This window comes from Poecilia reticulata, chromosome 17 (genome assembly GCF_904066995.2).
Source record: "Poecilia reticulata chromosome 17, P_reticulata-male-v2, whole genome shotgun sequence".
Lineage (NCBI taxonomy): Eukaryota > Metazoa > Chordata > Actinopteri > Cyprinodontiformes > Poeciliidae > Poecilia > Poecilia reticulata.
Genome location: NC_088846.1, coordinates 20,204,512 through 20,224,759, shown reverse-complemented (window position 1 = coordinate 20,224,759; position 20,248 = coordinate 20,204,512). Strand labels below are relative to the sequence as shown.

Sequence of the window (20,248 nt, the reverse complement as noted above, 5' to 3'; positions counted from 1 at the left end):
AAACGCAGAATACAAGAAATCAGCATCAATAATAGCAAAACATAAAAATGACCTGTAAAAGCACAAGAAGAACACAGTCACCACAATCAGTAGTTTAAAAAAATGCCACTAAGGAGATTTTTTAAAAGTTCTATGTTGTAAAAACAATATGTATTTATTTTCATTCGTTTTTTTATTTATTTTAAGCTTTATAATACCAATTTGAACATACTTTATTTTCTATTTTATTACATATGCACACAAATTTAATCAGCTGTTGTTGCCTGTTACTTAGTACATGAGAAGGATTATGGCCAATTAGTTTTTTACTCTTACTTCAGTATTTCTTTTTATGGCTTCTTGTAGCTTTCCTTGAGTAAAAATATATTGAAGAATTGCTATTCTTACTTGACTAGAATTTTTAGCTGCTCTACCCACCAGTTTTTAAACCATAAAATAAATATTTGTCACTGAATAATAAGTAATCATTTTTCTGACATTCTTTTTTACCTTTTTTATAGATACAGACAAGCAAAGTGAACTTATCTGAAAATCTTATGATTACAAGAAAAGAGATTTTGTTTCTACATTTTAAAAAGGACTGTTCTTTCCAATACAATGTTTTTAATTTTATTAACTGTATGCACTGTCACAATATAATCTCATAAAAATAATAAAAAGAACATATCAAGGGATTTGACTTTTTTTTACTGACGAAACTCCATTAACATTTTAGAATGAATTATTTTTAGATATTGAATGTCTTATAAACTAAATGGGTATTTCTATTTATTTTTGGGATGTTTTTTAATAGCTTCTCTCCCTACTTTTGTGAATGTAACCAAGCTTGTTACTCAATGTTGACTTATATAATTAATAGCTGCAGCAGCTGTCAGAACCTTATTTGAAGTGGCCAGGTTTCATTTCTGAAGATTTCCATTAGTTGCTTTATATGTGGCCTACTCAAAGACTTTTGCTCAGAATCTACAATTTAAATATCATTGTAAAGCTCCTGAAATGTATTCAGCAGGGACTCGCAGTTCTACTGGTCTCTGCATGAAAACCAAGAATTGCTGCCATGCAAAATGAGTTATGAGCATCCTAGCCGTTAGTCCCATCATGCCAGTGCTTGCCCATGTCACTGCCATCATTCTAGTCAACACCAGTGGAAAGAAGTAATAAAACAAAAACACTCAATAGCCAAAAAGAGAACCTTACCTCTTTGTTCTATTCTGTTATTACCTGGCTCTGTTTTTACTTTATTCTAGTCAGAGTTCTCAATTTCTGCTTTTAAATAAGTCAAGGAACAGAAGTGGAAACAAACCCTGTCATCCCCTTTCTGAATTTTTTTGCAGGGCTTCACCTAACCATGTGTTTAGACTTAATATTTCTCCCTTAATGAAACAAACAAATGAATTAAGATTTATCTGACAAATTATCACACAACAATAAAAGTTAGTAGATAATTCCTAGCCTTACTCTCGCACTAAAATAACTCAAAATAACGCAAAGCAGCTTTGGGGAAAGTGCAATCCTAAAAGTTTAGGTTTTACATTGTGGAAGTAATGGACAATTTAAAATACAATTTTGCCATCTAATTTACTTAAAATCAGAATATACAAATAATATAATTAATGATAGTAATCTCTTTATCAATAACAGATAATTACTTCATTACCAGGCTTGCATGTTGTCAAAGAACATCAATGACCTAATAAACAGAACAAATGGAAAACTGTCTTCTATTGAATTCTGAGAAAATGCTGCAGTCTAAGTACTACACTAGTTTTTGTTATTTGCTTTACACCAGTTCTGTTATTCACAATGTCTGTAATTTCTCCTTTACCTCTGTTTGCCTCGTAAAGCTGTATATGCAGCCTGATTTTATTTTATTTTTTTTTACACCGATAACCAGTTTCTCTCCTGAGGTCACAAATGACAATAGATGCTCCTGAGTACGTGGAGGCTGTCTTAGCTTTACTTGAGTCATCATGTTTTAACAGGCCTTATTCTGCTTATCAGCCCAAAACCTGTGTGTGTGTTTCCTGAAAGCACCCAAATCTCCCTGGGTGATTACATTGACCCAAGGCCATTGATTACTCACCATGGAGGCTAGAATGTCATTGGAACACAGGCGGCTACCAATTTTTGCATCCTGGCTCTGCTCTCATTCCCCCATTGCTCAATCCAGTCTCATTTATTCTCCTGCCCTTTGTTCTGAATAGAAAGCAGGCTGTGCCTGTTGCTACAGTTTCTCAAAGCAGAAATTAGCTCATTTTTTATGCAAGTCAGAATGGCACAGCAACCACTTTCTAAAAAATAAGGTACAAAGTAATTCTTAAATGAGGGGGAGGGGGGACTGGTGCTGCCTACCACCCTTTATTTTGCCTTCATTTCATTTCATGCTCTCATCCGGATGTCATGGCGGTTGACAAAAGTTTGAGCGTTGTCGAAGTCCTCCAGACCCAAGCAGCAGCAAACTGCAGTCATTTTTCTCTTTTCTATACTTTTGTGTGACAAGGTTAGCTTAGGGCAAATGACTGGAAGCAGTGTGTAGTGAGCAAAAAATACTCTTGATTTGAATTCCAACTTTAATCTCTTCTCTCTTTATCTTTTCAAAGGAACACAAATCCTATCTTTAGGCTGACAGCTGGAGGCTAATGTTCTTTATTTGCTCTGCACAACTTGAGCAAAAACTCAAAGTGAGCATATTTGACAAGAAAATTTGAGACATGACTTTGCATATTTCTTTTTTTATAAAAATACCTACTGCTTTAAACCAGCTGACCAAAGCTAGCTTAAGCTCTGCTTGGGTTGCCAGGTGAAGGGATGGGTTTGGCTGGGCTTGCTAGGTAACAAGGCAGCGCTAGCAAATTGTGATTGTGTCAATCACCCAGCCAGAAAACAAATGGGTGAGGTTTTAAGGCACTTGGATGGTTATTAAAAGCAGTTGAGACCCACATGGAATTATACAAATGTGCAAAAAGTTAATTTTGCATTACAGGTAAGCATCTAAAAAGGTGATATGGGCTGTTTAATTAGTATTAGAGTGAGTCTGCAGAGATGAAAACTACAGTTTGAAAATATTTAGCATGAGTTGAAAGTTGTTGAAGTTTTTGCCATTTTGTTTTTCTGTGAATTCTTTTCTGTCTGTTTACTTGGTGTTCAATCATAGTTAGTTTTTGGCTATTTACTCATCTGTGTTTTTCTGTGATGGTGCTGTTTAGTTATTTCCTCTATGTTCCCATGTGATACTTGCATAGGCTCTGCCAGTTTGCTGTCTGGCCTCAATGTCCTTAAGTTATGTCCACTCATATCTGTCCCAAATTCAGCAGGAATACTCACCTGTTTCACTTGAAGCACTCACTCCTCCCAAAGTTCTCTGGTTCTTTTCAGTCATCAGAAATCCTTCCTGCTATTAATGGTATTTGCTTTTTGTTTATTCATTTCACTCTGAATTATTCTCACTCGTTGGATTTTATTTGCTGTTCGTCTCCGACTTCTTGTAAGTTAATCTGTTTATTAATTAAAAGGTCAAATATTCATCCTTACTACTGACTGTTTTCCTATTTGAGCCATCAATTACACACCAAAACCATTGCAGAGGGAGTGAAGGGACACACGTGTCCCTTTTGACATGTGTGTTGAAAGTCCCATACATGAAAAACTAAATCCAATATCCACATTTTATTATTCACTTCTGTCAACCATTTCTCATCTATATGTATGAGCAATATTCTCAGGACAGTATTAATTTCCATCAAAAGGCTCATACATAAATTGTATGTTCATTTTGTCTTCGCTACGATTTGCTCTGATAATTCTGTCTCCACTGTTTGACGATTAAATATCACTCCTGCATAGTAAGGGCGGTTTGACATGAAGTGACAACAATTGTCCTTAGCTCATATTTGACATGCACAAATACTCAAACACAACTAAATTGTCAAATAGAATATCATCAACAAGTTGGAAGTGGTTGGAATTACTTCTCTTATTTTTAATTTTTGTGGTGTATAGCCGATGAAAAGTCAAAATTCAGTTTCTCAGAAATTGGAAACATAACAAAAAGCCTTTTTAATACAAAATGAGCACAGTAACAATTAAGCATTAATTTTGACTCTTTGTCACAGGATTTGGAAACTATTGAAGAATATTCATAATTTTACATACAAACATTAATATAGAATAGGGGACCAATGGAAATCTCATCAAATTCATCTTGTAGTGTAACAACACAATTCAACATTGATTCTCAGTTTCTTTAAAAAAAAAAAAGCTACTTGTTTTATCTTTGAATAGTATTTTCTAAAAGGAAAATCAAATTTCCAAATTAGCCACAAATCCACAAGATACCCAGTTTCCCTTCTTTGAATTTAATTTCTGAAATGAATTGCGTTTTTAATGATATACTAATTCACTGAGCTTTCCTGGGCAGACTTACTAATATCCAGAATGAATAAAATTTCTCTTTATGTAAGGTTACATCTAACCCTGAAGATTGATCTTCATATTTAAAGTTTTATGTAAAAGCTTAAAATAAAGTGAAAACGTGTGGGGATCGGACACTGAGCTGTTTGGTGGATTTAATTGAAAAAACTCTAATTCAGTTCAAGCGTTTAGCCAAAGAAAAGCTGAATTCCTGCTAGGCAATCACATTTTTTTTTCAGGCACTGAATATTTCAAATGGCTTTGTGCCCAGGAGTTACTTTGGCCCTGACCCGTAGTATTAGCACAGTACATTGCCTCCATTGGCAACGGCAGCAGGTAAAATGGGCTGATTTTGTTTTGTTGGCATTGTCATTTATTGACAATCCTGGAGGTAAGCTCCTCACTGCTGCCTCTGTTATTTTAATCATATTTTAACAGAGTACTTACTTCACCAAGTTATTTTTTTTTAATTGGTCTGTCAAACATCACTTTTTGGCCTTCAATCTACAGTACAAAACATTTCTTTTTTTTGTTTTGTTCTCTCACAAAAAGCAATCACTCACAAGAAAGCTTTCCTGGATGCCTAAAGTCTACTGAATAATAAATTCATTGAACAAATAATTGGTTGGACATCCTGTCCAGGCTGTTGTGAGAGAGACAATTTATTTTTTTTCAATATTACCTTTCAAACAGCCGCTCCTTCAAGATAGAAAGTCAAAACAAATTGACAAGCCACACAGCAAATTATTCATTTTGCGCCATTATGCGATTTGTTCAAGAACATGTAATGTTGCATTTTCTCTGTTTTTCTACACAAGGAGTGAACATTACTAGAACATAGCTGTTCTTAAGAGCCATCATTAGTGGCATCCAACTAATAAGCACAACAATTGTAGTGTTACAGTTTTATATTCACTTGCTTATGATAAGTTAAAGCAATCCATGCATAGAGCTGCTGTTTATGAGCAAATTAACACATTTAGATACATTATCCTTCAAATTGCAGAAAGAGCAAAATATAACATGCCCATCAACGTCATCAGTCTTTTGTTTCAACATTTAAATGGTAAACAGTTCTTGTGATGTTCAATATATGTTATGTTTTCTTTATCCAGAATATCCTAGATGAGCAGAGATGCTATTTACACTCGGATAAGGTTTTAAGACCTCCTACTACTCAAGTTGTTGTTATTTCTTGGTTGGTAGCGAGAGTGGGCAGGTGCTTTGAGGGAATGTAAGTGATCAATGAATGCATCGGAAATCACCCGCAGCTCCTTTTAAAAATTCATCATCAACTGTAACCTCTCAGGGCATTCATTCACTACCTACAGAGCAACAGGTGGCGTAGAGCAAGAGGTGACAGTGTGCTAATTGAAGCAACCACTTTTAATTAGATTTTTGGCGTTGAATATAAGAAGAAAGTTTATTATGCCAGACATATTATAAGCTTATATTTGATATTTTCAGTGATTTCTATATGATTTAGCTTTTTTACATATTTTATGTATATATCATTTTTCACTAATAAAAATCAAACACTGCTTTTAACGTAATGCTTATGTTTAGCATAAATATTAAATTGTGACTAGAACTAAAACGAACCCAATTAATTAAATGACACAGATAACAGATGGGCACAGCTGAAAGATAAATACCGAAGCAACACTTTTTTACACCACACTTTTTTACTGTTACAAATGATGTAATATATATATGCATATGCATGCACACATACAATGTATGTGGTAACATAACACTCCAATACAGAAAAAAACACATTTAAGGTTTTGAATGTAACTATGGTGTAGAAATATGGTTACACGCTTCAATCTCTCTTGTACTGAATACATTTTTACAAGGAAATGATAAGAAAATGTCCTGCAGTTTAACAAAAATTTAACTGAACATTAACACTGAATGTTTTTTAGCTAAAATATCAAAGCTATATTTCAGAAAATGGATTTATAAATAACTAGTTCAGTCCTTAAAATATGCTAATTTGGATGCAAAGCAGATGCGGGTAAAAATCAGTGACACTGACCTAGTTTTGCAGGTATTTTTACAAATGGAGCTTGTCAGTGTCAGAAGCTAATGCGCAGGAGCTCGTGGTGCTTCAATGTTTGGACATGTATAGGAATGAGTCACTCTCTGCTGGATATTTTGATGATATTGTGTTTAAAAAGTCATAATGCTTCTTTGAGGAAAATTTTTGTTTGACATAATGGACAGAGTAAAACCACCTGAACATGTTAAAGTAGCAGCCATCATAGAAGAAACAAAATGGGTTATTCTAGACAGCTCGCAGAGCCATTCCTTTTAAAAGAGAATGAGATATAGTTTAATTAATCAACCTTATATATACACAATAAGGTAGATTTGGTCACGTTGATGAGTTTGCTTTCTTGTCAAACACAATGTTAGTAGTTGATCACTATTGACATGATTAATAGTGACCAGGTGCACAATACTTTAAAATATTAAAATTCATAAATTCACAGACTTGAATACAGTATGCTCAGAAGGGCAAGATAATAAAAATTAAAACGAATAAGAAAAACTATGCTAGATTGAATTTTTGTGGCAAATTATTGTCAACTTCACTTTCGCTGTATCACTCAAACCCATGCTTGAGTGTGAATATAGTCATCTTTAGTGGCATTCATGTAGATTATAGTTAACCAAGCACAAAGTGACCAATATAGGTGGCCATATTGTGACATCTTTTGTTGATTTTATTGGGTTTTACTTTTTTCAACAAAGAAAGCTGTATTTTGACAAGACAAAGAATTTCTTGGTGCAAACAAGATTAATCCAATATCAGTTACAATTAATTTGTCATGTCAGTAAAACAGAAGCATAATCCCATTTATTCAGTGACTGCTGGATCTCTGTTTTAGATTACGATGTCTGGTGAAGCAACTGGAGAGAGGAGAAGCTTCCCTTGCTGACCTCAAGAAAAACCTGGAGTATGCAGCATCGGTGCTTGAATCGGTTTACATTGAGGAGACAAGGTAAGAAGAACATTAATATTGTAGAAGAGACTGAGTTTTGGTATGCTTAATTCTTTGATAACAACAGAAATACACATCTTTTTACCAAAACCTGCAAAACTAAACCGTGCAATTAAAAATTGACTTGAAATATTTAGTTTTTCACTGTGGTTACAGTTTCTTCATTTCTTTTTCTCATAATTTTATTTATAATTTATTTATTTTATTTTTTCTTCTCATTCGTGTTCTACGTTTATTATTATTACAATAAAATAAGTCAAACTAAGTGGAAACCAAGACTTGGTTGTTTACCAGACATAGCATTTAGTAGTATTTAGTTATTTTGGAGCTGTGTGTGTCTATCACATGTTGTTAAAGTTTTTTTGTTACCTTTTTTTTTTTCAATTCTTCCACCACCGAATGTCTGCATGGCTAACGTGGGCAGCTGGTATGTACTTTTAACAAGACCTTGCATTTAAATGACTGACAGCAAAGCAAATTTGGCTGCATATTTATAAATCTGTTTTAGATATAATTGAAGTTAGAAAATAAACTTGGCCTATAAATGTCAATAGTTGAGTGACAGTTCAAAATATGAGCTTTGACCAGGCTTTGGGAATTATGTAAACCTCTCATCATCTAGATTCAAACAGATTAGGGTCAGCGATGGGCTGACTCCAGTCCAGGAGAAAGGATGATGGACTATCAAGTGCAGGGTTCATGTAGTACCATCGTTATCGGAGGGATGTGAATGCTTTTTCGGAACGTAAACAGGCTTTGTTTTTGATCCTGGACACGTTAGTAAAGCTATTAAGAATTATGTCACCCAATAGGATTTGTATGAAGCCTTATGGGGTTTCTGTGATGTTTTGGATTTATCAAATATATGACATAACAGGCCATATATTTGATTGACAGGTGTAGGACTTATGTCTTATCCACAGTGAATCTCTCACCTTTCATCTTCATATAGCTGATCTTCTTTCTTTTAAAAATCCTTTCCATCTTATACTTCCATCTCCTCATCCAGGCGATTGGTGGACACAGAAGATGAGCTCAGTGACATCCAGTCAGAGTCTGTGCCTTCGGAGGTGCGAGACTGGCTGGCCTCCACCTTCACCAGGCAGATGGGCCTAATGCTCCGGCGGAATGAAGAAAAGCCCCGTTTCCGGAGCATCGTCCACGCCGTGCAGGCTGGAATTTTTGTCGAGAGGTAAAGTTTGCATGATGTAATAAAGCATTTTCACAACCTCAAATAACCGTGCAATTGCAGATCATAAATAATTTACATGGGCAGTCACTTGGAGCTGCAAATCTATCACTTGCGAGCCCAGACAAAAGCTGCCTGGAGGGAGGTAAAGAAATTCTATCAACATCTTTAATTTGGTTCTGCATAAAACATGAGTAAGGACATAATTCATGAACTTTCTAACTGTAGGTGAAATTTACTATTTGATTTTGAGTAGTAAAGCTTTATTGGCTTTATGCTAATCAGTCAGTCTGCTCTGTATGTTAATTTTATTATGAATTTACATGCTTCCATTTAAAATATGTCATACGTTCTGAGATATGAGCAATGTTGTTTAGAAAAAGTACATTTATTACACCTGCATGTTGTAAAGATTTGCTAAAGTTTTTTTTTTTTTTAACTTATGTCACCTTGTATATAACAATGGAGCAGAATCCAAATGTCAGGCAGGAAGAATAGCTGAAAATAAAAGTAAAAAGGTGATTAGTCAAACTAATTAAAAAAAAGGCCAGCATAAATAACCAGAAAAACACAAGAATATTGAAAAGGATTGAAGTATGTTACAATGGATATATTTTTTAAACTGATACGGTTTCAGCGGAGTTTGATTTATTTACATCCTCGCTAGAATTTAATTTGAAAATTCAGCAAAAATATTGGTACTTATAAACTAAAATAACATCCCGAGCATGGTTAAAAACAGAGCTAAAAAGATGCTTTTTGACTTATTTTCGAGTCATACAATTTCTTAAGCAAGGTAAGACAGACAAATACACACGCACACTGAAAACTCAATCTTCATGTATACAGGAGGCGCCAATAAAGAAGAAAATCCCATAGTAAGTGTGAGAAGATGCTGAATGAAACCAATTTACCACATGTACAGAAGAGGATGTTTACTATTGGTAGCAGCATTTGAAGGGACTGGATCCAATACAACACAGGGAGACTAAAGGACCATGAACATTATGCAAGAACAGAGAAATGTTTCCTTTCTCCCAGGGCTTCAAAAACCAATTGGTGTCATTCTGTTCTTGGTCCCTTTGGGAGTTTTTGGGATTCTGTTCTTGACACATAATCTGGCCAGAATGTTTTTAGTGTTTGGTGTGTGACAATTAAAGTGTCGTGGGAGTAAGCTATGAGATATGTCCCAGGACATTTGTACTTCTTGTACAGTATGATTACTATGAAGTATGAAACCTTTTATCTTTGAAAAGTGTTGTATTTGAGATGTCTGCAGCACAGTGCAGCATCACCTTAGACAATGATGCATTATTAAAGCCTTGACAAACCTGGCAAATCCCTAGTAGACAGCCAGCTCTCTTTCCAAGGTGGAGCTTCATCACACAGTAACATGCAAAACCATGCAAGCTATAATCATTCTTCATTTATGTTCTCAGAAGGCACTCCGCTGTTTCTATAAGGTAACAGTGGGAAAATAAGTGTAACAAAGGGGAAACTGTGTTGCAGTCTAAGTTGTCTGTATTTATTTAGATTTTTAATGGGATTTAACTTTTTGAGATAAAAAAAATTGTCAGTTCTATTGGTTTACATCATATCTTATAATAATGAACAAAAGATTGACTTACTGGACTACACAGCTTTTTACTGAATGTCATTACTAATTTAATGGAAAACAACACTTTTTATTTTGTCATTTTTGATCACTGTAAACAATACTCCAACCTCCTAGTACTACAAACCTGTTTTTTTTTCATGTGGAAAAACCTGCAGCAGTATTCATTCATTTGCAAATTACTATTTCTTTTATCACTCTTTCGGTCTGAGTTGCGATTAGTTGAAGGTTTAGTCGTGGTGGGGGAACGTCCCAAGCTGTGGTTTAGGGGCACTGTGTTTTCTTAAGATATTTACTCTCAGCAAGGCTCTGTATTTGATGTCTTTATCTCATCCAAACAGGATGTACCGGCGCACCTCCAATATGGTGGGGCTCAGCTACCCTGCATCTGTCATATCTGTTCTTAAGGTATTACCATATGCATACAAAAGCAAAAAGGGAAAAAAACTCATGCAGTGTAAACTATTTGAATAATTAATTTTATGTTTGTTACTTATAAATAGGTACATTTACAATGGCTTTCAAAAGCATTCATACCACTGCGCCTTTCCACATTTTGCAACAAGAAACCTAAATGTATTTTCTTTTTTTAAGAATTTTATGTAACAGAACATCTCAGTTAGTAGCCGAGTATGAAATGGATTAAAAGGGTACAAGGTTTTCACATTATATATCATGCACAGTTTGGTATGCATTCAGCTCTCATGAAGTCAAGTTTTAAAGAACCACACTTTGCTAGGACGGTACCTGTTTGTGTTCTGGGCAATGTCGACCAGCTTAGAGAAACAATTGTTTTTACACTGCATACTCCAAACTCAGTGTGATTGGAAGGAAAGCACCAGTGAACAACAGTTTTTTTTACACTCGTAGTGAATATGCTGGCATTTCTCACACATACATAAGCTCTTATCCATATTCCATGGTAGCTCTGCCTTTATTTTTAGGTTCAATAACTGTGTTTCCATTGACAATATAATTGCACAATTTTAAAATAAGTTTGCTTAGTGGAAGCACACCAATTTCAAGAATACTGTTGGTTGTTTTTGGATAAAATGTTTTGGTGTCAAGATGAGGTGCTTTTTCAGCCACATTGAAATTTGTTCATTTCACAAAACTGCAATGGAAACACTTTTTTTGCATCACGAGTCACATGATCAACAACCAGATGTCGCCACTGGCGCAAACCACGAAGAAGACCAGAAGTAGTTGGAGAGTCATAGTGTGCCATGTTTTTAATGACTTAAAAAACATATGCCTTTGTATGTATTTCTTTTGACAGTAGCAGAATATTGACAAAGTTTTGCGCACCACCTGCTATAAATGACTCCACAACTTCATGTGTGACTTGTCTAAGCTTATTTTTCATGATACTTGCCCAGTAAATATTTCTATTGAAATTGTATTTGAACTTAGAGGAAAATATACAAACAATTAGATGGTTTCTGAAGATAGTTGGTTTCTCTAAATGTTATTTAGTGAATGGGAGCTAAATGTAAAAATGAGATATCCTTTTCCCTTCACTTTACAGTTATGCTTTGTTTTGGCCTGTCCCATAAAGTAATAACACTTTTATAAATTGCTGCATACTGCTTGAGAGTTACCATTTAATTTTTTGATTTATTCTTTTTTTTTTCTCTCCCTCACAGAATGTTGACAAATGGTCGTTTGATGTGTTTGCCCTAAATGAGGCCAGCGGGGATCACGCTCTTAAATTTATATTCTATGAGTTGCTCACAAGATATGATCTCATAAGCCGCTTCAAGGTAACCTCTCAAAGATGTAACTTTTCCGCATCACGGGTCATTGATGTTTTCATGCCATTAAAACAAGGTTAAAGAAGCCCTCTTCAATCCTGACAAGAACCTTCTACTTTTCCAAATTGATGAAAGCAGACACACAATTTGAGTCCCTTAAGACCAAGTTTATGTTGTTTTATTCCAGCAATGATAATTTTATGGTGGGGTTTAGACACACTTCATCTGCTTTTAATAGTTGTGCAGCTCATTTTCCGCAGCATCTAATAGCTTATGACAATCCACTGGTACTGATAGCATCTGGCAGTAAATGACACAGGCTGTAAAGCAGATATGAATATGCAATCATAAGATTCTGTAACCCAAGTGATTCTGATGGATGATTTTATGACATCGGTTTCCGATGCTGCACCCATTAAGTCGCAACTTAGCTTTAGGATTTGCTCTAAGTGTTAGTAACTGACAGACTCTTTCGATTTTGCACTTTTCAGATTCCGATCTCTGCGGTGGTGTCATTCGTGGAAGCCCTGGAAGTGGGATATAGCAAACATAAAAATCCCTACCACAACCTGATCCATGCTGCTGATGTAACCCAGACTGTACACTACCTGCTTCTCAAGACTGGCATGGTGGTGAGTAGGAAACATGCGGCTTAGATTGCATAATTTGTCTAAGCTCTGAGCATCTACAGAAACAAGTTGAGTGTTGAGGTTGAGTTCCAACGGGGAAAGCGCATTGGACTGAAGCTAAGTCTGTAAAATGAAAGGGATTTTATCCCATTGATATTCAGAACATCTCTGTCAGCTGACGTATGCCAGCCTAATTGCAGCTTTTCCTGACATTCAGTTTCTAAGCAGATAAAAATTACATAGCTAGATGAGAGCATGTTTTACCCTGACAAATAATTCAGTTTTTTGGGGGGGGTTTTTTGCCATAAAATTGTAGTTTACTATTTATCCTGAAAATGTATGGTCACTTCAAGAAAAGAAAATGAAAACTCCTTTCTTTTAAGATGACTACATTTTCACATGTTTTTTATTTTAAAAAAATTTTGGTAACATGTTCTGACCTACATTATTTAGCTTCTCACATAAGTAACTTGAGGGCACATGTGACATAACATTCATTTCAAAATGAAAAACACAACCCTGACTTCAAAGTCTATGATTTTCCAAAGAGAATGCCACCCCCACTCCCACTGTTTTTACTTAATCACCTTAATAAGGTGGCTGCGACAGCTGCCAACACGATGTGTTTCTCTGGGCTCTGCCTTGTGGAGTAAAGTCACGTTCATTCCCCGACCACAGGCTCCTGGAAGAGCAGGAGAGCAGCATTTATCATTTTTAAAAAACCCTCCAGACTCATCTAAATCAACAATCAACAGGTCATTCATAAAACTGGTTTATGAAGAGTTACAGAGCAGTGGATTGACCATTCTGTCCCCACCCTGTTCTTAATGACCCCATCACCCACTGTTGATTAGTCACCAGTATCGACCTGGCTCCCTGAGCTAAATCCCCTCCCTGGGTGTGTGAGTGCAGTCATGAATGCTCGCCTCGGAGGAATTGCCCACTCACCATTGTGTCTTTCATATTTCATACACTCACTGGATCCAGCTAATCCTACAAAATGAAAGTAAACACTTGCACACACTAAACGAGGGTGTGTCAGATGGTTGCTGGTCTATTCACCTCTTTACCATTTTTTTTTATTTTACAGTTTTGTTTATTTCTCAAATGTTAAGACTTAAAGTTTGATTTGAAATGAAAATATTTGTGATAGGGTGTAATATACCATACATGCCTCAATGTTCACTCATCTAGAAAAAAAATTGTTTTATGACTCTGAGAAGAGAAGGTTATTTAGATTTATTTTGGCTTGATTAGGAGTCGTAATCTGTCACATTTCATGTTAAACAACTAGTCTAGATAGACATTATAACTAGAATAAATAGAAACGGTAAAATACTGCAGGCAGTTAAATTTGAAGAAAGACGGAAGAGACAACGTGACGGTACAAAACTACAAATTGGGGATTTAAATTGACAAAGGTTTAAAATGAAGGGAATAGCTGCCTGGTATTTTATCCTACAAATCATATTGCAGTATATGTTGCCACGGATTTGTTTAGACATGTCAACAAATTATATAGCATGATTGTCACACCTCTTAAAATTTCACCTGCATTGCATGCATGTCCCGCTGCTACACAATTTATGCACACGCTCCTCAAATGTTGAAAGAATGGTCAAATTTTGAACTTGACCTCGTCTCATGCTACACTCTGCAGATGCTCTGTCTGGACTCAAAGATTCTTCTCCTCTACATGCCGAATGTTTGAAGTTCCAAGTGACAGCTGCTCCACCTAATTTCAAATTAGTGCAGCTAGAAATGATTTGATCACTTTGAACCACTCATAAAAATGTTAAATATTTCATCTTGAAATAGTCAGTTAATTATTAAATATAAAAAAATTCAAGACGGTGACGCCGGTACTGTGATGTACTCATTATCTCAGGACACACACTACACAAAACAGCAGTGCAGCCAATCTGAGAGACGGACTTCAAAGACATGCCTGGACTTAATGTTCAACAGGAGAGCCTTCATTTCCAACAAATGCCATCGTAAATGGCAACAGTGTGATAGAAGCTTACACACAGACTCCCGTTTCCAAGTCTTTATTTTTGCTAATTATGATGATTTTTATGCTCACATCTAATGAAAACATACCATTCAGTTTAGAATATTATATCAGATTGATACAAAATGTAGTTTTCGTTACAAAGATGCATACATTTAATAATATACAACAAAATACATTTTTATTTTTAAAGGAGACTTTCCGTCTGACTCATGAGCCTCATATTGACTATGACTACATACTAGAGATGTGCAGATCAGGTTTTTTCCTGCCAATTCCGAGTCCGATCACCCATGCGGGCCGATCACCAATACCGATCACCGATACCGATTACATAATTATAATTTTTTTAATCATAAGCACTACCGGTTACATTATGTGGAAAAAGGAACCATGAATTCACCTTAATTTAGACAAAAACTTGTTTTTAATAACTTTTTCCAAGAAAAAAACAAAACAGGCATTGTGTAAATTGTACTGCTATCAGTAATACTATCTTCAACAGACTGAAAACATATGAAGGCTCTGAAGAGGTTAAATAATGCAAAGAGTCAAAATAAAACTTCTCAACATTGCCAAAGAAATTCAAGTATAAAACTTAACATTCAAAGGCAAATACAGGATCCATTATAATAAACAATCCTGAGTTACTGAATGAAAACTTCCTGGTAGCATGGTGGCTAGCTGATTTTCAGAGATTATCTGTCTCATGTTAGGACAGCGAAAGTTTTAATACGTATGTGAAATTTTATTTTTTTTTAAGTTAGATGCTGCAGCTTTAAGCAGAGGTTTGGTGTGAGAGTCACTACCAGGTGGAGCGGAAGAGGCGGTCCGTCTGTGAAATATTACCATCTGTAGCGTGTAGCAGCGGTTCAACAGCGAGAGCAGAACCAGCGTCTTACCAGCTCAAAGACTTAAATAATTTTGCGGGTTATTTGTTTAGCTTTCTGACCGTCATGCTAATCCGGGTGAGTGTTTGTAGCTGTGCGCTGCTTTACCTGCTATCTGAACCTCCATATGTCTTTTTAACTGCAGTGAGCCTCGATGTAGCCAAACTCCTCAAGTATGCCATTGTTTTTATGCCATATTAGATTCGTCATGTTGATGCATTTTGACGTGCTTCACCCCACGTGCTTCAATTTTCCGCTGCAACACGCAAACTTCCCCATTCACTCAGTGCGTTATAGTTCCACATCGCTTAGGATTTGTTGCTGCGCGTTTGCGCAGTGTGAAGGAAGGAGGAGACCAGCTGCACAGGCAGGCTGCGAAATGAGATGCAGGTGATCGGTTTGTGTGATCGGCAACAAGAGACCGTGATCGGCGATCACCAATCACACACTTTTTCATGGAAATCGGCCGATTATGATCGGTGGCCGATCGATCGGCACACCTCTGCTACATACTATGAGAAATCTACAGCTTCATGCAGCATATGTTGTTTGGGATTTTACTTGACAAACCTGGAATTTATGTATTGGAGTTAAAAATTGATTGCTTGCTTATTGCTTATGCGTAATACATGTGATCCTTTCTTTTGATGTTTGCTGTACTCAGAAACTGCACTTAAAAAGGTCTGAACTTGACCTATGAAATTGAAAGCCTGGTGTGTTCTGTGACCTTTTGATAGCATTAACTCGTAAAAGAATAACAGAGAGCATGACCTTTTTATTTATATTTATACGTTGTGAAAACCAGAGCGACGGTGAGAGAAAGAACAGTGGGAGGGAGGCTTATAGGACGCTGTTTCCCAATAGACCTTATCTTATCTGGAGTTCTCTCTTTTTGCTTTCCTAACCTTTTTGGTACCTCCTTTTTCCCATTTGTTTGCTTTCATTCCTGATGCTAATGTATTCCTCATGCCAAATTCTTCTCTGAATCTTTTATATCATATTCCTCCATAATATCTTTATGGCCTAATGTGCCGTTCCCTGCATTCCACATCACTAGATTCTCATTTCTCTTGCCTAATCTCTGTCCATTCTTTTCTCTTGTATTCATTACTTCCTCATCTTTCTTGCCTGTCAAATGCCTCAACTTTTCCATCTTTCTGACTTTCTTTCTGTACTCCTCTGCTGTATGATTTTCTTGACATTTTGTTCTTTGCCTCCGTCACATCTCCTTTTCTCCTCTTCCAGCATTGGTTGACTGAACTAGAGATCTTCGCCATGATCTTTGCGGCTGCGGTGCACGACTACGAGCACACAGGGACCACAAACAACTTCCATATCCAGACAAGGTAATGGATGATAAAATCAAAAATGCATGGCGCTGACTCACTCGATCAATGATTTCATTTACAGCAAGGGGGCTTTACATTCATACTGTGATCGCCCGCAGTGCAATAATAACAGGATGGATTTGTAGACAAACTCAAAAGTTGAAGCTTTTTGTAAATGTTCAGCTTTTACTTTATAATTCCAGAAAGTTTAAAACTGGAAGAAACACTGGCTTGCATAGTGCTTTTTAAAAGTACCCACATCTGTGAACTTGTTCACATTTTGTCAGATTACCACCACGACACAACAGATTTTTGTTTGTACCAACTTTAACTTCACAATTATACACTATATTTGTTCACTACAGTTGTGTCACACACATTCCCAAGAAAACACTCTTGGGTTGTAAGATGACAAAACTTGGAAAAGGTCAAAATACACAAAAAAGATCTTTAACTTCTCCTAGAAATTTTGTAAATTCTACAACATTCTGATGTATCATGTAAGTTTAATACTAATTTTAAAGAATATTACTTTGTATATTGGGCAAACGTTGATCTAAATTTACAAGGAGGATGAGAAAAGAATGAAAGTAATTTTACAATAACTTTATTTTAGAGGCAGTATTTTCATCATCCAAAGTGAATATTTTCCAAAAGTTTATATAAAGGTTGGTCATGTTTAATCTGACGTTGAATGATACTCTTGACAGAGTGAATTAATATGTATTAATTTCTCAGGTGTTTTTGATACCTACACAACTTCCAGTCAAACACAGACGTTTTACGTTTTCTTCATCTGTAAGGTCAGACACAGCCATCCTCTACAACGATCGCTCAGTGTTGGAGAGTCATCACGTCAGCGCAGCCTACCGCCTACTGCAGGACGACGACGAAATGAACATCCTCTACAACCTCTCCAAGGATGACTGGAGGTCCGTTTCCCGTAGCGCTAATGTGCTTAAATGATTGTAAAAGGAATGAAAAACCCCACTGAGAAAGATTGAAAGAAAGCCATCATCCACCAATCTAAAGCCCCACGTCAACTATGTTTGACATAAATGCAGCTAGTTATCCTCAAAGTTCAATGATTGAATTCACCTGATCCCATTTGTACTCAAGTCAGGACTCGTTACTATAAATAGCCATTATTTATTTTAATAACTTTTTTTGGAATACTTAACCCTTTAGAACCTGCTAGTTTAACATTGATTAAATAGCTTGTAACTCGTTATTTTTTTCTCCCATGTCTTTCGCAGAGAGCTGCGGGCTTTGGTGATCGAGATGGTGTTGGCAACAGATATGTCTTGTCACTTCCAGCAGGTTAAAGCCATGAAGAACTATCTACAGCAACCTGAAGGGTCAGTTGGTTTAAAGTCAATTCTGTCACTGCTGTAACAATGCTGCTTTGGCTGCGTTTACACGGCAGGAATGTGATCCAAATGTACATTTTTTTCCCCATATGCAAGCCATATCCAACTTTTTCATGGCTGTCTGAATGGCCCAAATCTGACCTTTTTACAGAAAAAAAAAATCTGTACACCCTAGACAGGTCGCCAGTCTGTGACTGCTATTATGATTACATAAATATAAACAGCAAAATTAACATGTATTTGCTTTTGTTTAGAAAACATACAAAATTAAAATATTTGCACCAAAAACAACCATAAAAAGCAATGAGTTTTATCAAATTAAACGTACAGTCAGATATTCCAGTTATATGTTATATTGTGGGTACATCACTAATTTTGGTTTATTTTTGGAGTTTTTAATCTTCATTAATTGACTTAAAAATTTGCACATATGTCTTGAAGCTACACAACAAACAATACAAAAAAGCTGTGTAGGTTGAGGTCCTGAAAAGAAAAGGGAAAGTTGTGGAAGTATTCAGTGTAGCAAAATAGACTTTTAAATGACAATTTAATTGTCCTGTTAGTTTGTGCTAGTTTTAGTGAACATGTTTATGTAATTTAGGTTAATGCAGTTCTTGCCGGACACAGAAACTCTGACTAACCTTACAAGTTACTATAAAGTAGATGATAGTATAAACTGGCTCCAGAACTTAAATAGACTAATAATGTATTCAAACCTAAAAGGAATATAAAAATCTCTGAAAAAATTACAGTCTACCAAAAGCAGAGAAATCTCAGAAACAGATTAAGGATTAATCTAAGATTATCTTTAAAGAATTGCTCTTTCTCTGATCCTTTTTGTTTATTTTAGTTTAGCTTTCTTGTGCATATGAGATGAAAATACTGCCTTGATAAGACATTCAGGAAACAAAGAACAAAAAATAGTGTAAAGTTCACTTAAAAATTCACTTCAACTTATGATTTCTATAAACATTTTCAGGCAGACCTGAGGTCTACTGTGCTGTGTGCAACTTCCAGTACTTCCTAACAGAACTTCCTTTTTGCACACTTCGAGCACAGGGCCCTGGAGATAGCTGGCGGTTGTTGTACTACCAGATAAAGGGCTGCAGCTGGAGAACAGAAATAAAAGAGCTATCACACAAACTATCACATAACATGATGAGTCATCACTGCCACAGCTTCTACGAAAAGCAGGCGGCAAAGGACTTGTTAACCTTCAGACTATTCTCTTCTGATTATGGTAACATCCAGAACATCTCCCAATCTATCTAGTACATACATATATAATATATATCACCTTATATGGATACATCTTTAAGACAAAACGTGCTGACTGCAGGGTAATCAGTCCAGTATAGTCCTTACACACATCAATACACGATTGCAGTCTGCAGGCGGCGGTGAAGCTGAAAAGACTTTAATGTGAAGTAATTCAAACCAGTGTGCTGCAGGCCTGCTTAGAGCGCACTTCAAGACTCAATCTGCCACAAATGGAACACAGCAAAATGGAAGCCAGTCTCTCTCACCCCTGTTTAACCTTGTGCTGTGTGTACACGTGCAGAGTGTTTTTGTGTACTTTGTGTGTCTCTTCCATTTAGTCTGCCTCTTTTTCATATTTGTCTGTGCCTGTTCGTTCATGCATCAGTCCATTAAACAAGATATTTGGATATGGTTATCAGGTGGTATTTTACACGCCATTTCTGATGAGGTGGGATGATGCATCTTCACGCTGCGATCCAGGGCAGAGGACCGATTAGCCTAATGGTGGCAGTATGATTAAAGAGGGCCATTTAATGGTTTACATTAGAAGTATTATTTAGCATCCACATAATGTTAAAATGTTAAAACCTTATATTTACATACATGCTATAAAAAGACACCACCTTTCTTTACTGTCTTAATGCATATTAAGCTTTTCTTGTTGATCAGTAGCTCAGTACCATAGCTGTTTCATGTCTTATTCACAAGCAACAGTGTAGAGAAAGTTTTTATTGTCACAGTAAGTTATTATAGCTGCAGTATGCAACTTTTATAAAAA

General features: G+C 36.0%; 1 protein-coding gene across 5 annotated transcripts in view; it reads left to right on the top strand.

Moving 5' to 3' along the window:
* The window catches only part of pde1cb (phosphodiesterase 1C, calmodulin-dependent b), a 109,280-nt gene that overhangs the window by 75,557 nt on the left and 13,475 nt on the right, over positions 1 to 20,248 (top strand). For all 5 annotated transcript variants that reach the window (XM_008434501.3, XM_081597805.1, XM_081597807.1 and 2 more), the window contains 8 exons: positions 7,308 to 7,421; positions 8,431 to 8,613; positions 10,567 to 10,633; positions 11,872 to 11,988; positions 12,471 to 12,611; positions 16,758 to 16,858; positions 17,644 to 17,772; positions 18,097 to 18,198. In XM_008434501.3, coding sequence (XP_008432723.1) covers positions 7,308 to 7,421; positions 8,431 to 8,613; positions 10,567 to 10,633; positions 11,872 to 11,988; positions 12,471 to 12,611; positions 16,758 to 16,858; positions 17,644 to 17,772; positions 18,097 to 18,198 — 954 coding nt within the window. The remainder of the gene's footprint in view (positions 1 to 7,307; positions 7,422 to 8,430; positions 8,614 to 10,566; positions 10,634 to 11,871; positions 11,989 to 12,470; positions 12,612 to 16,757; positions 16,859 to 17,643; positions 17,773 to 18,096; positions 18,199 to 20,248) is intronic.